The sequence below is a fragment of the Melopsittacus undulatus genome, chromosome 5 (genome assembly GCF_012275295.1).
Source record: "Melopsittacus undulatus isolate bMelUnd1 chromosome 5, bMelUnd1.mat.Z, whole genome shotgun sequence".
NCBI lineage: Eukaryota > Metazoa > Chordata > Aves > Psittaciformes > Psittaculidae > Melopsittacus > Melopsittacus undulatus.
The window spans coordinates 59,159,629-59,174,132 of record NC_047531.1 but is presented as its reverse complement, the minus strand read 5'-3'; the positions used below and the strand labels follow the sequence as shown (position 1 = coordinate 59,174,132).

The window sequence follows — 14,504 nt, the reverse complement described above, 5'->3', positions numbered from 1 at the left end:
TATTCCTTTTCTTTATTTTGATGCAAACACATTTATTTTCACTTTGTGTTCCTATGGTGATTTGAAGTGAAGGCAGTAATCTGACTGAAAACAAAATTTATAATATTTCCTGTTCCGCGCTGAGAAAGTTGAAAGCTCTTAAGTTTCTGAAGGTATCTCTCAAACATAATTAATAAATCTATACTGGCCAGGACAGCAAGATTTAATCTCCAAGTAGCAAAGGTCAGTTTACGGCAGGTGGGAACTGAGATAAGGAGACACTGCTGTCAACTGTGGAGGGAGTTTGTGAGAGAAAATAGCTGGAAACAAATAGGAAACCATAAAATATAAATCCATCTTTGGAGCACAAATATGTGAATGGAAAACCAAAGTATAATCCTTCTAATAGACACGGTTCTTGCCAAATATCCATAACTTTGGATGGCTGCAAAAATCTGTAATTTGGGTGGGAACAAAAAAGAATGTGTAACCTTGACCACCGTGCTGAGCTCAATCTATTGCATCTGCACGATTTTCTCCAAACAAATTCATCATCTGCCCTGCTGGAGCACACTGCTGCACAATGCTGAGAACCAGAGTGGATAGCCAAGAAGAGTTATTAAGACAGAACTTCCCAGGTTTGGTGGGTTTTTTGTTTCCTTTTTATGTTGGGGTTTTGGGTTTTTTTTAATTATAGGAGATTTAGGATTTTCCTTCACTCTTAAGTTATAAGATAAGGAAGCTGCTGCAAGCCCGCTGTGGAGATGTGAGGGGTATCCACATGACACTTCCCTTGAGAACCAAAACCATCAATTGCAGTAACTGAAAGCACAGGAAGCTTCTACAACTAACAATGAGGGATCTGCAGTCAGCAAATATGTCATTTTGTTGTTTTTCTGTATCTGAATGATTAGGGAATATCAAGATACTTTTTTTCACTGATAGACTTCTTTTGTCCTCGTGCATCTGTTGACTGGAAGGCATCCAGTGAATATAAACCCTTTTTTGAGCAGCTCTAGGTTAAAGATGGAGAAGCTAAATCCACATTGACAGAAAACTTAGGTACCTAATTTTAATACCTTCTCCTTAAGAACTGTTATGTAGCTGGCTCCAGAAAGATTAAAAAATCTGAATGTGGTACAAAGTTATATGCAACATACTCTCTCCCAACATGTTTCAGATTACAGCATGCTATGGATTTGAAATAGATAAATGGAAAACCAAGTAAAATACTAAAATTAAAAAATGTTCCATCATGTTATTACAACCCTATGTAAAAATCTTACTACGTCTATGTAAAAGTTTTACTACCTCTAAAGATACTGGACAAGTGGACAAAATTCAGTACCTGAGAAGCAGTCGAATAATACAGCTAGTTTTTCACTTTTATTCATTGTGTGAAATGTTTCTTTCAGTACATTTAAAGTAAAATGTAACTATAAAAGAAGCCACATTTTCAAAGACAACCCACTGGTATTTAAATACAATTAAGCACATCACAGGAAAACTTCAGGATTACTTAGGACAACCTGAAATCCCAATTGATACACACCAATTTTCAGAACACAACCATATGGAGAAAGTTTTGAAAAAAGACACATTTTTCTCGCTGGGAAACTTATGTTAAAATAATAATCTGTTCCCATTAAGTCAATGTTTTTTGTTTCTGACTTGAATAGGAATGTGACTAAAATGACTACATAGAAAGAATAGATTAAATCCTGATTAAAAACCTGTTTTATTAAAATCTCTTTGCAATGAACTCCCCTCAAACTAGAAAAATAAACATTCTCACAGCACAACGGTTTCAAAAGAGAATGTAAAAAGTAAATGTATATAAACCCCATCACTGTATAATATGTACAGCACTAAAGATTACTATGCAACTCCATTATTTTTATAGAAAAAATGTATTTTAAATTTGTTTTCAAACACTTATTTCTTCAGGTACATAATTTAAACTTGCCAAATGTATTGCTTTAAAAATATCTTAAAATGGCTATAAATTATTTAGACTTTTTTGATGTTAAGCTTCCTAGTGCAGTCAGAAAACTTACTGAAGTTGTCATATGCTACTGTGGTGTCAAATTCTGCCCTAAGATCTGCATAGGCGTATGCCTGAAAAATTGAACTGCTAAGGCTGACAGTTTGAAAGCTGGATTGGAAGGTGGTGTGCTTGCAGCCTCAATTAATGCCCCAGAACACACATACGTGACTGCAGGTACTTCTGTGTCAAGCTGTTGGGTTTTTTTGGGGGGAGTTTAAGCCCAGGTGAGGAATGATTAGCATGTAATTAACTGAAAAGCTACAGATCTCAGACAATCTAGTAAATGTGAATTACAGCCAGCCTTTAGCTAGAACAGCTTACACAAAAGTCTGTATGCTGCAGATATGTAACCAGTAGGAAATGGTTGTCTGATTGCATAAATTTTACACATCTTTCAACTTTCTAATTGATCTGAATGCTATGTCTAATGCTCAGAGGCATCTTGCATAAAAGATTTATGATCCACAGAAGAAAGAATTTCACTCATTCATCTATGTAATTTTATACCTTTGGTAGATTACCAAACAATTATATTCTTCATTAATTAATCATGATAGATCATAATATGTTCACTGTCTCCATGAACAGGTGCATTGTTATTACAGCTACAGTTGGGAGTAAATTGTGTAGCTAGCCTGTGGCTTGCTCTGAGTTTACACCAGCAGTATGTTTCTTGGAGACAGACTAAGCCTCATTGGAATTTTCTATGAACCAGAGCCATAGAAAAACATTTTACCAGTTTGAAGGAAACCTAAATGCTTTTCCACCATCAGGTGAAACTGAATTAGATCTCTTTTCATCCTTCAATCAATAAGCATGTAACTCATAATTAGTGGGAATACACATGTGAGTACAAGCATCCATAGGATTACGTGACTGTAGGAGTAGACCATATGTAAAAAACAATAGCTTTGGTAACAAACTAATATATTTACTAGTACATATTTTCACATAATAAATTCAATGTAGTTATTATATGTGAGCTACAAATTCTTTTTGTAAAAGTAATATGATAGGGGCACATTTAAAGCATACTTTAAACATACTTTAACTTAAAGCATGCTGGAAACATACTTTAAGATTCAAGAGAAAACATAATGCACACAGTAGGGTTTTCTCTGACATACAAAATGCAAAATAAAAATAAAAATATAAAAATCTGCCTTTAAATTTCGGTACTACTTGATAAAAGGCAGAGGAGACTTCCTACTGAACACCAAAGTAAATGCGAGGGCAAGGAGAAACAAATGGGCAACAGAACATTATAAAAGCAAAAATGGCACAGTACATATAATCACAAGTTTATAGTATTTAACATTATGATAAAGAAAGGAGTAGGTTTACTAACTTACCCTCATCTTTGCACAGGCATCCTGTGTTGACTCTGTGCCTCTTAACTCTTTTACCAGCATAGAACCTAAATACTAAGATAAAAATCCATTAAACTTAATTTAGAATTCCAGAACAAACAAACATCTGCACAAATGCACTAAAAATGCCTAAAAATCACAGTGGTAGCAGCAAATGAATATATTGCTATAGATATTTTTACTTTGCAGTTCTCTGATAAATCATTTAAACCAGTGTGTTAATCAGCCTATGAAACAGGAATGCACAGCAACAAGTGTAGTGAATCAGATGGAGCCCTTTAAAACTATATCTAGCTTATCACCTTAGTCACTCAAACAACAAGGAAATACTACAGATCCCATCTTAAAAAAAAAGGCGTTTGAGTAAAAAATTGAGAATTTGCTTTTTTTAGCTTCCATCTGCCAAACTCATATTGCTATGTGTGCAGTCACATGGATGTGAAGGGCAGCAGCAATGTTAACTTCTGTGTACTCAATCTGTAACTAATTTATGTGCAAATAGCAGAGTCTGATGTCAACAAACAGAGGAAATAAATCTGAACTGAAAACTAGTTTAAGCCATTATTTCTTCCTATGAAAAGGCTGACCCTGAACTATTATTTGGAAGCCTTCACTGATCTGAGTGAGGGCTGGGTGAGAGGAAGCAGCAGGGTGCTGGTACTGGTCCTGGCTCAGCTTGATGAAAGCCACTGTGCTCTTCAAGAAGCCTGCTCATCTCTGGAGGTACACAAGGTGTAGTGAGTGCCTCACTGACACATCCACTTTTCCTACCTGTCTCTTCCTCACTCTGTCCCTTCAGCAAGTGACATGTACAGTTTGAGCCCTCCTGCATCCTGACAGTGGGCCCTCTCTGGATTTATTCCTTTGAGGTCTCAGGTCCTCTCTACACCATGTTTGAACGGCACTGCTCCTTCATGGATAGAGCTGGCTGCATCATCCCTGCTGTTCTTGGGTGGTCTTGTGGATGCGAACAGGGCTGTGTGAGAACCATGCTTGCATTTCTCCATGTTCATATAGCTCTGAGCAAATAGGATATTTCTATGTTTCTGTCTCATGCAACTCTGGCTTAACTGGAGAAAGGGGACAGCAAGCCACCCATTGTCTTCTCCCCAGGCACAGAGAAGTCTTTTTTCATTCTCACTGCAGTGCAATGCCATTGGCTTCTCTCAAGTCTTCAGTCCCAGGTGAGCAACACAGCAGCTGAAGAGAAGTCCTGCCTTTGGTGAGAATGGAGTAGGTAAACTGCAGGAGGAGGGAAAGTGCCAAGGGCAGGAGCCTCTTCCCAGAGGATGCTGCAGACCACCACCACTGCTTGATCCCTCTCCTTCCACCACACTGACTCCCCTTGGAAACAGACTAAGCTGACCCATCCAGGTTGTGAACCAGCTTCATCTTAAACAAGAACTTATAAAAAATAACTTCAGTTACAGCTGAATGCAAGCTGGGACAAAACAGAAAGTATACTGGTTCATCTCTGGTCTCCTGACCTAAACTGAGATATTTTCTTTAAAGCCTTCAGTTCACACTGAGTACCGCAGGGGTCTCTGACCTGCAAGAAAATGCATAAATATTTCAACGTAGACAGCAGCCATCATGGTAATTGATGGTAATGGTGAGAAACTTTACAGGGCATTATAAATGTAAGTGTAAGCAACACCAGCATTACCAGGTATGCACAAGCAGAAAGGAATGAAGGTTATTCCTATGAAGATTCATAAACTAAGCAGCTGCAAGTCCATCTGGGGGCCCAGCAGTGACATGAATAGGGCTTTGGGCATTAATCTGATGGGATGGCTTAGTATTGCCCTTGGAGAAGAGAAATGAATTTAAAGCATGCTCTGAAAATAAAAAATTAAATAAAAGTATATTGAATTGGACTATATATTTCTCTGGATCCTGCTGTCTACCACCTTTGGCAGCCTCAGTCTTCTCTGGGAAGGACTCAATTTCTATATTTTCTTTTTTAATGGACTACAGCAAATTGGTATTTCCTTGAAAACTAACAGCTGGTCAGGCACCAGGGCAAAAAAGCTCATGGCAGAACAACAGGAAGAGACTGGCAGGTCCAGTCCCTGCCTCAGCTGCAAGCATTCAGAAATGCTTCTCAGGTTGGACTGTGTAACAGACAAACAAATCATAGAAGTACTGCCCAATTTAGTTACCAGAAAAATAGTGAATTCTAGGAATTTTGCTTTCTTTTGACTTGCTGTGCTTTTGGAAATGTTCCTTCTGAAAGACCCAGAGTATGTGGGAGCAAGGCAGAGGGCATCCAACAGTTTAACTGAGTGATGCGGCATATAGTGAAATCTGCCTTCATTATAACTTCCAAGCCAGGGTTTTAAAGCTGAGGTCAGTACAGCTCAGGAAGCTGAGACAATACACTGGTACATGCTCCTTAAGAAAGGAAGGTGTTTCCTTCATCACCAGTAACCTGAATATTCCTGATCATCCCAACTCTTTCTCTCATCCACACACCTTCCAATCTACTACAAAGGTTACATCTGATTGTGAATTTACTGCTGGATCAAACAATGAGGTAAGAGGCACACATGAGACAAACTTGTGCATTTTACTGTGAACTATGTAAAATGTTTAAGGAACTATAAATCACTGAGTTTCCTTTTCAATTTGAAGTGCTTCACAGGAGGAGAGCAAAACAGAGCAGATGGACTGGACCTTGACTGTGACTTGCTGAGGAAGGAAATGGTGCTAGTTACTGTCCAGGGACAACCACAGAAAGGGATTTGTGGCAGATTACAAATAGGGGTGTTTGCTCTCACTGTCACTTCTACGATACTTAGCCACTTATTCATAGAGCATTTCTTTAAGGCTATTGCTACATGGATTGCAATATATCACAAAATTCATAGCAAAAAGTACTGTGCATTCTTGTTTCTCATTAAATACAATTACACTATTTCAGAAAAAGTGGTTTATCTCATTAAAAGTGACTGAAAAAATATTACAAATGAAAAAAACTCAGTCCATCAAAATCTAAGGTAAATATATATATCCCAAGTCAAACCACTAAATTTATAAACACTTACAAATGCTTTATAATCACATGACTGGAAAATGAGTTTCTCTGGATGATGTTGCCAATATTGTACAGGCGTTGATGCTGTGGCTTCATTTGGAGGTCTCAAGGTAATGGAAGGCTCTCCCCAGTCTCCTGTCTGAAAATCACAGTTGTTCAAGATATAAGAGAAGTTGCAGGAAAATTCACTATACAGTCACCCTCCATTGTTGTGCTCAGTTAACAATAATTTATTTTATACACATAGAGCCATATTACTAAAATAAGGGAACACAACTCCTACAACATTGTGCATGATTTAATTTATTATCCAAACTCATCTACTGTAGTGTTTAATAAGGCTTTAATTAAATCTATTTGCTTCGAGAATAAAATCATTAGGCTCTGGAAGCGTTCTTTAAAAATAACCGTTTACAATACATATATGAGGATGAAAGCAATGAGATGCACAAAAATGCCATTCACAAATTCCGCTATACATTTTACAAGCTTTTCTACATTGTTAAAAAGTGTTCCATTACCCCAGCACATATAATCAGTAATTAACTTTACTAAATAACTAAATAACTTAGACTTTACTTTTGGTCTGAAAACTTAATGCACATTCTTCCAACACAGGTATTTTTTAATCTCTTTACAAATATTTTCTTTGAACACCTTCTCTTGATGTCTCATTGTAGAGTTACTACCATTGTCCTTCTGTATCCATCATTCTCATTGATACAGGTGATTGATTGCCTTCCTGAGCTGTCATCTTCCCTCTTTCCTCAAAGCTCTAAGAGAACAAGGGTAGGACTGCAGTTTACCAAATCCCTTTGCAGGACACTCTTCTCTCTTCCAAAGAAAGCCAATACAGGCATTGGTACAGGAATATCTCCAGCACGGTTGTGCTGGTCTGGGTCTTGCCTGCCATTGTGTATTTTTGGACATGGCTTTATTGGACCTGGGCTGACCACTGGACCCTTGGGGACTCCTTCCACCTTGAAGGCCCTTGCAAAAAAAGATATTATTTTGAGATTTTGTATTTATTTTTTAACTGCGATCTCTCCTACTTTTGGTTCACATGTGCCCATGCTCTCTCTTCAACAGGGATGCTGCAAAATCAGCATCAGCTCACTTTAAGAGAAAATGACCTGTGGATGGAATTCTCCTCTTCCCAAGTCTCCTTCCCTTTGCCACTGGCCTCACTTCTGCCCTATCCTGTCTGGTCTGTTCCTGTCTGTCTCTGAATTCCCCTGTCCTTCCTATCTGTCTTTTGGGGATCAGATTTCTCCCTCCTTAGCCTTCCTCCTCTGCCTGTTTTCTCTCAAACTCTTTTACCGTGTTCTATATGATTACTTCAATTTGGATCATGCTACTTCTTTCTTTACCTGCACTTATCTCTGTGTATTTTCTATGCATGCTATGTTGTTAAAATATGTGTTAAAGCTGGCAAAGAATTGTCATCAGCATTTCACACAGAATATGACTAGAAGTTAAGACTTTTAAAGCAAAAAGAAGTTAAGCATCAAAAACCTATGAAAAACAACTTATTGAAGACATTCAGAAGTCTGGCACACTATCACATCCTACTAATCAAATCAGGACAGTGTAAACAAAACAAGTACATCATTTTCATGTGTCACAAAATAATGAAATGACACGCATTTGCACAACTCTGCAATGAAAAGCAAGAGATAAATCTGGAAACATTAACATTACCCTGCCAATATGGTAACTTCAAGCAAGGGAACATCATAAAACAAGTCAAATCCAGTTAATGTTGGCACTATTAGCACAGCTACAAAATATACAGTACTATAATTTCTATTTTACCTAGTTAAGTTGCCTATATGCTATGGATATGACTTCAATCCCAAATTTTTAAAGGAAAGCAGCAGGAGCAATTGCTCCTATTTGTGGCATTCTGTATCCATAGAAATTAATCCTTCTGACCACCTTCTATCCTATCATATTTAATCTGAAGTGGATATTTCATTTCTTTAAGAAGCAGTTCTCCTTATAAAATAAGGTTTCCATCATTTTACAATGGGCAAGCATCTGCATCCTTGTTAGTGGAGTTTGTATTTGACTACAATATGGATTGAACCCATGATACATTCTCACAGTGTGCTCAAATGTTTTTCATGAACTGTTCAAGGCTATAGCTAACAGACCATTTGATATACCCCCTTTCTTTTTCCTAATAAAGAAACACTCCTACATGTTCTGTGTGAGGAAGCAGGAGGTATATCCTATCTATCTATTTAGCAAAAGGTTATTGTGATGGAACACGAGTAACTCCAGGACAGAAAAGCTATAAAAGTGTATCTTTTAACCACTGGTCTTTCCACCAAGGAAACGTGGGGATGGCCACAAGTAGGATTAGAATTTCTACAGAACAAGTGATTTTGGGTAGTACTGACCCTGAGTGGTGATTCAAACCCTTTTTTTGTTGCACTGCTGTGCAGGTGACTGTCCTTGCACGCAGAAAATGGACAGTACTGACAAATTAAGCAGGGTACATAAGGAATAAAATGAGTACATCATTTTACAGTTTGATCCGCTTTTGCATGGAAGATATTAAAAGCATGAAGAACTGCATTGTTTCTTTCTGTCAATAAAGGGCAGTAAAAAGAGGTTCCCTGATTACCTCTCAAATTGGTTCAATTTTATAAAAGAGCTAGGAAGCAATAATCATGAAAAAATGAGAAATAATCTTCTAGTAGGCTAATAAAAGGAGTGTATGAGTCACTTAGAGAGGGACTGTTTGGAGACCATTTGTTTGTATTTGTTTGTGTATTTGTTTGTATTTGCTCTATAAATATATACAGTCATGCTGGTACCTACTCTTTTTAAATTAGACAAGACAGAATTTATAAGACTGCTATACAAGTGGATGATCTAAACACACAATACAGCTGGGGTTAAGGCAATGCAGAGATATAGGATTTCTGCACCGAGAGACCTTTTGTGCATTTCAGTGTGACTTGTAGAGGGAGCAGCTATTAAGAAATGCTGCATAAAATTAAACATCATAGGTGCGGGTTATAATGATAGATGAAGAAGACATGTTAGACATAAATTTTTTTTAACTGTATCAGAAGTGTTTTTTAATATTCAGTGGAAGTGGCTTTTGGTCTCTTTTCCTTTTGTTTCTTACCAAACTCCTCAAATTTTTAAACCAAACTATTGCTAGTATTCATTACCTACTTAGAATGAGATAGACCAGAGTAGTCTTTAAAGCCCAGATCCATGAAGATGGTTAGAAATTTAATTCTTACTGTGTACTCTCCACATATTTTTTTTAAGGGAAAAAAGGCTTTTAGAAAAGATTTAGGGAGAAAACTGCTTTAATAAATCTGAAACTAAAAACCTGTACAGGCAAAAACATTGTTCCTCGGTGGACTGACTCATGTCAGATACTGTAATTTCTCGATTTAGGATGTGATGATGGCAATTAACTTCAGGTAAAATATAAAGTAGGAATATCTTTGACCTCCAGAAGACTTGAAACAGCAAGTCTCAAGTCTGGGGTAGAAAAACATGAAATACTAGCAATTCTAAATATGAGGAATTTGTTTGGTACAATTCATGGGTGACATACTGAGATTCAGGACCTTCCTAAGCACCTAAAACACTTTAAAGCAGTACAGAAATTTTCACAAATTACTGTGCAGAACTAACTATAATGTTTGATTTGATTTTTAAAAATAGGTATGATAAGATTAGGATTTTCTGGTTTGAATATTTAATTTGCAATTATAAGAAATAATCAAACATTTAAGTTTATGTATTTTTTATGACACAATATATGTATGAAGATTTTTATCTCCCTGATGAAGAAGAAAGGCAAGAGATAATTTATTCCACATCTAACTTTGCAGCTCATCAGACAGCTGTGCAATTTATCATGTGCCTTTTGCTGTACTGCCTGTGTTTTAGTATTCTAACCTCCCCATGACTTTAACCACTACCTTTCCTCTCTTTGACTTCAGTCAGCTTGAGAAAGAAGATTTTTTTTGTTCTACATTTTGCAGATAAAGAATTAACAGTCACAAAATGGTCTCAGGTGCCAGAGTGATAAAGATTCAATTATTTTACAGTGACAACTTTTAACCATAAAGGTCATAGCCTTAAAATCCAGTATCTCATGCTCTTGCAGTCCTTCATAACACTGAAAACGGGCAGATGTGCACTTCTCAGTGCTCTAGAAAGGCTCAGATGCTTGGTGTCAAATGAACTACAGAAGTGGATTGTTGCTATTAGGTAATTTTTTACAATTGTTGCACATTTTTCTCTCTCATCCCATTCTCTGACAATTGGATTTGGCTCATAGCAAAGACAAGGACAAAGAGGTATCTTTAATATGTAAAGAAGTAATCTCAAATCAACTTTTATAAAATCTAACACCTGCCTCATCTTCTTATAAAAATGTCAAGTTAAAAACCCTCCATGCTGCAGGAAAAAAGAAGAAAAAAAAAAAGGCCTGGTTTTGAGAGGTTGAATACAGTCATTTTTAAGAAGGACCACATCATCTAACTTTTCACCTGTTAAGGCCTCATGCCTAGTTATGGTAACATGCATTAGTCACCATGACAACAATAAATTGGAGCACACATAGATACAACGCTTCTGGCTGAAAAATCAGTAATTTTCTCCCTGTAAGAATTGTAAATGTTCTGTGGACCAGCCAAATCCTCTTTATTTGCGTACATTTTAATTCCTAGAGCGAAACTTTTTTTAGCTCCTTGTATCTTTGGCTTTTGAAATAATGGAAGCAGGTTCATGGCGTACTTACATTTTAAAAGCTTCTAAAGCTCAGTAGCCAAAACAGCCCCTCTCTGGCAGAGAAACTCCAAGGAGGCAGTCATATGGCACAAATTAGGAGAAATCTAGAGTTCCTCTGATATACTCTGCTGAATGACAGGCTGTCACCCTTACCACACTGCAGCACAGATCACCAGGTTTGCACTCACGTGCACAGCACATGTGACTGTCACAGAAGTGATGAAAATTCAGAGCAGCATCAGCATTCCCTCTAATTCCCCAAAAGTGCCTCTGCAAACATGGTGTGTTCCCCAGCTAGGCAAAGCCTATAGGTTAACACAGAAAGGGCAGCACAACACATTGTGGGGGTGAAACTGTGCAAACTGAGCTGTTTACACAGTTTCTCGCTTTGGAAAAGTGAGCAAATGAAATATTGTGAAGAGAAGTCAAAGCTCCCCCTGAGCAAGACTGCTGCTAGCAATCCCCCCATCCTGTATATACACCATACAGCCAACATATGCTAGCCACATGGCATGATACACGAATGCACGCACACATAATCCCAAAAGAGAGCGGACAAGTTACGAACTTTTTTTGTCATTTCAGTGACATGACACCCGTAGATAACACCACGGCAACAGACTGTACATCCATAGAGTGACAACATAGCCATTTATCACTGTATCTTACATTATGAACCTGATGAATCGATGAGAAAGGATATCCTGCATTCTGGTTGGTCCAGATCTCACAGACCGAGGACTGCTAATATAAACAGAAAACTATATCTCATCTTGTAAATATTAATGCACTGCAACTGCCAAAAGGCAAGAATAATTAAGAAAAGGCTTGCAACAATATTAAGGAAGGAAATAAAACAGCTGTTAAAAGTAGTTTTTTATTTATTTGATGACAAAATATTTTTGGACTGACTGGAAGGAAACAAAGCTTATTCAGACTTTAGAAGAGGTTTCAGACTGTGAGTACAAGAAAACAATTTAGTCAGAAGTGCTGGTGATGTAAAGAGATAAAGTTATGTAGGCATAAACAGAAAATGCAGAGTGCAGAAGAAATACTGGTTACTTTGAGGTTTTGGCAGGGAAGAAGTTTGAAGTTAACATCCCAATTAAGTTTTGAGATCTGAGTCTCTCTCTGTTGGAGACTGTCACAGGGAGAGAGGAAGAGAAAAATTTGGCAATACGGTCAACAGGAAAAACAAGTTTTCTTTGTAGCAATTACCAGAAAAGAACACTTTGCAGTTAAGTGAAGCAGTTGCCCTGCATCTCCTTCCAACAACAGTTCCTTTGCATACAGAGATACAGATTAGTATTACCTTTGGCACTGACCATCACCCTGCTGTATAAAGGAAAGTTTTCAGTCCACATTCTACATTATAGTACAGATAGTCTGTAGTAGCGAAGCCAAACAAGCATACTGTAGCATCTCTAGCAAAAGCAACAGAACTAGGCAAGCACAGTATTTGCCAGCATCTTTTACATATTTCCTTGTTTGAGCACTCATCAAGAAAGCATCTGTGACACCTCAGCAAAAGCTAACATTTTACAGTAGCCAGGCAACTAAAACAAAGCATCAGATGTAGGATCTGCCCACAGTATCTTCGTCAGGCAGCAACCAAAGGCAATAAACACGCTGGAAAAATGCAACTGCAGCATCCAGAATAGATAGCAATTAATATATCAGTTAATTAACAACAGCAAGAATGTGCATTGCCAGTTCTTAACAGCAGCAGCAGCAGGATTTTAGCACTGATGCTCAAGGAAGTGCACCTCTTTTTAGAAATATGCCTCTTGCTCTTACCTTTTGTAGCCTGAAACCTAGCTGCCTGACAGACTAGGTTATCACCTTGTTACTGTCAGGGCAGGTTGGCATCCTCTGGACTGACTACTGAGCTCTGCCAGGCAGGCTGGTGGCAGCCTAATGCTGTTAATCGTCCTGTATTTCCTTCTCGATCTGAAATGGATGAGCATGCATCCATTCCTACAGCTTCAGTTAACTCTTACACTTTCCCATGTGTTCTCCTTCATCTTGTTTTTGAAGTTATTTGCTTCTTTATGATGTGCAGGGCTCATTTTGATAGCATTAGCTAACAAACTTTGACTTTGTCTCACAGTCTTCTATCTCATCCTCTGCAACTTGCTACAAAACAGTCCTCCTCCTCCATGTGACGAACACCTACTCTCAGTGCAAGACCAGTAGCAAACACCACTCCTCTGCTGTGCCATTATTAGAACATTGCACTAGCTGGCACTAATGACCCTTTTTTCTGTATGTCAAGCAAACTGACTTCTGGATGTTCTGATCATGCCCATGGCTGTGATGCCTATGTTTGTTTGCCTGGGGGGGGATTTCTGAATGAGAGTCCATGGCAGGAGATTGTGCCTCTGCTTTTCAAGAGAAGAGTAAAAGAGAACGAATTTCCATGCCAGGTGCAGCATTCCCAAGAAAACATAATGTAGCGCTATTTGGACACACTTGCTGTGGTCGCAAAAGGAGTAAGCTAAGGCAGCATGATAACTTGTGTTACAGATATTTTATTTCTCCCCAGTGCTGGCACACAGTTGCTGTAATGCCATCATGTTGTACAGCTGGTGCTCACCATCTTGATATTCTGGAGAAAAAGGTGTATCCTTAAATCCTGCCCCTTCCAAGGACCAGCCTTTAGGGACTGGTGTGGTGCCTCAGGTGGATCAGCTGGTGTCCTGGTTTTGGGTGGAACAGAGTTATTTTTCTTCCTAGTAGCTGGTGCAGTGCTGTGTTTTGGCTTTAGTCTGAGAAAAATGTTGATAACACACTGATGTTTTAGTTGTTGCTAAATAGCATTTACTCTGATCAAGGACTTTTTAGTCTTATGCTCTGCCAGTGAGGAGGGGCACACGAGAAGCTGGGAGGGAGCACAGCCAGGACACCCAACCTGAACTAGCTAAAGGGATTTTCCATACCACAGCATGTCATGCTCAATATATAAACTAGGTAGAGTTACTCGGAAGGGCCAGATTGCTGCTCGGGTCAGGCTGGATATCAGTCAGCATGTGGTGAGTGACTGTATTGTGCATAACTTGGGTTTTCTTAATTTTTATTTTTCTTTGTTGTTCCCTATTATTATTACCAGTATTGCTGTTAGTGGTATTATTTCAAATATCACTACATTTTAATTTGTTTTAATTATGAAACTGTTCTAATCCTAAACCACAAGGTTTACATTCTTCAGTTCTCCATCTCATCCCACCTAGGGGGAAAGGAGAGGGGGTGGGCAAATGACTGTGTGGTACTGAGTTGTCAGCTGGGTTTAAACAATGACAGC

At 38.2% G+C, this 14,504-nt stretch overlaps 1 protein-coding gene across 14 annotated transcripts in view; it reads right to left on the bottom strand.

Moving 5' to 3' along the window:
* ANKS1B (ankyrin repeat and sterile alpha motif domain containing 1B) overlaps positions 1–14,504 on the bottom strand; it is a 232,742-nt gene that overhangs the window by 19,243 nt on the left and 198,995 nt on the right. For 6 of the 14 annotated variants that reach the window (XM_034062872.1, XM_034062873.1, XM_034062877.1 and 3 more), the window contains 2 exons: positions 6,444–6,572; positions 3,375–3,450 (listed from right to left, as the gene is read on the bottom strand). In XM_034062872.1, the coding sequence (XP_033918763.1) occupies positions 3,375–3,450; positions 6,444–6,572 (205 nt within the window). Of the gene's footprint in view, positions 1–3,374; positions 3,451–6,443; positions 6,573–11,872; positions 11,948–14,504 lie in introns of all 14 variants that reach the window. The other 8 variants (XM_034062868.1, XM_034062870.1, XM_034062874.1 and 5 more) reach the window with 2 other exon arrangements.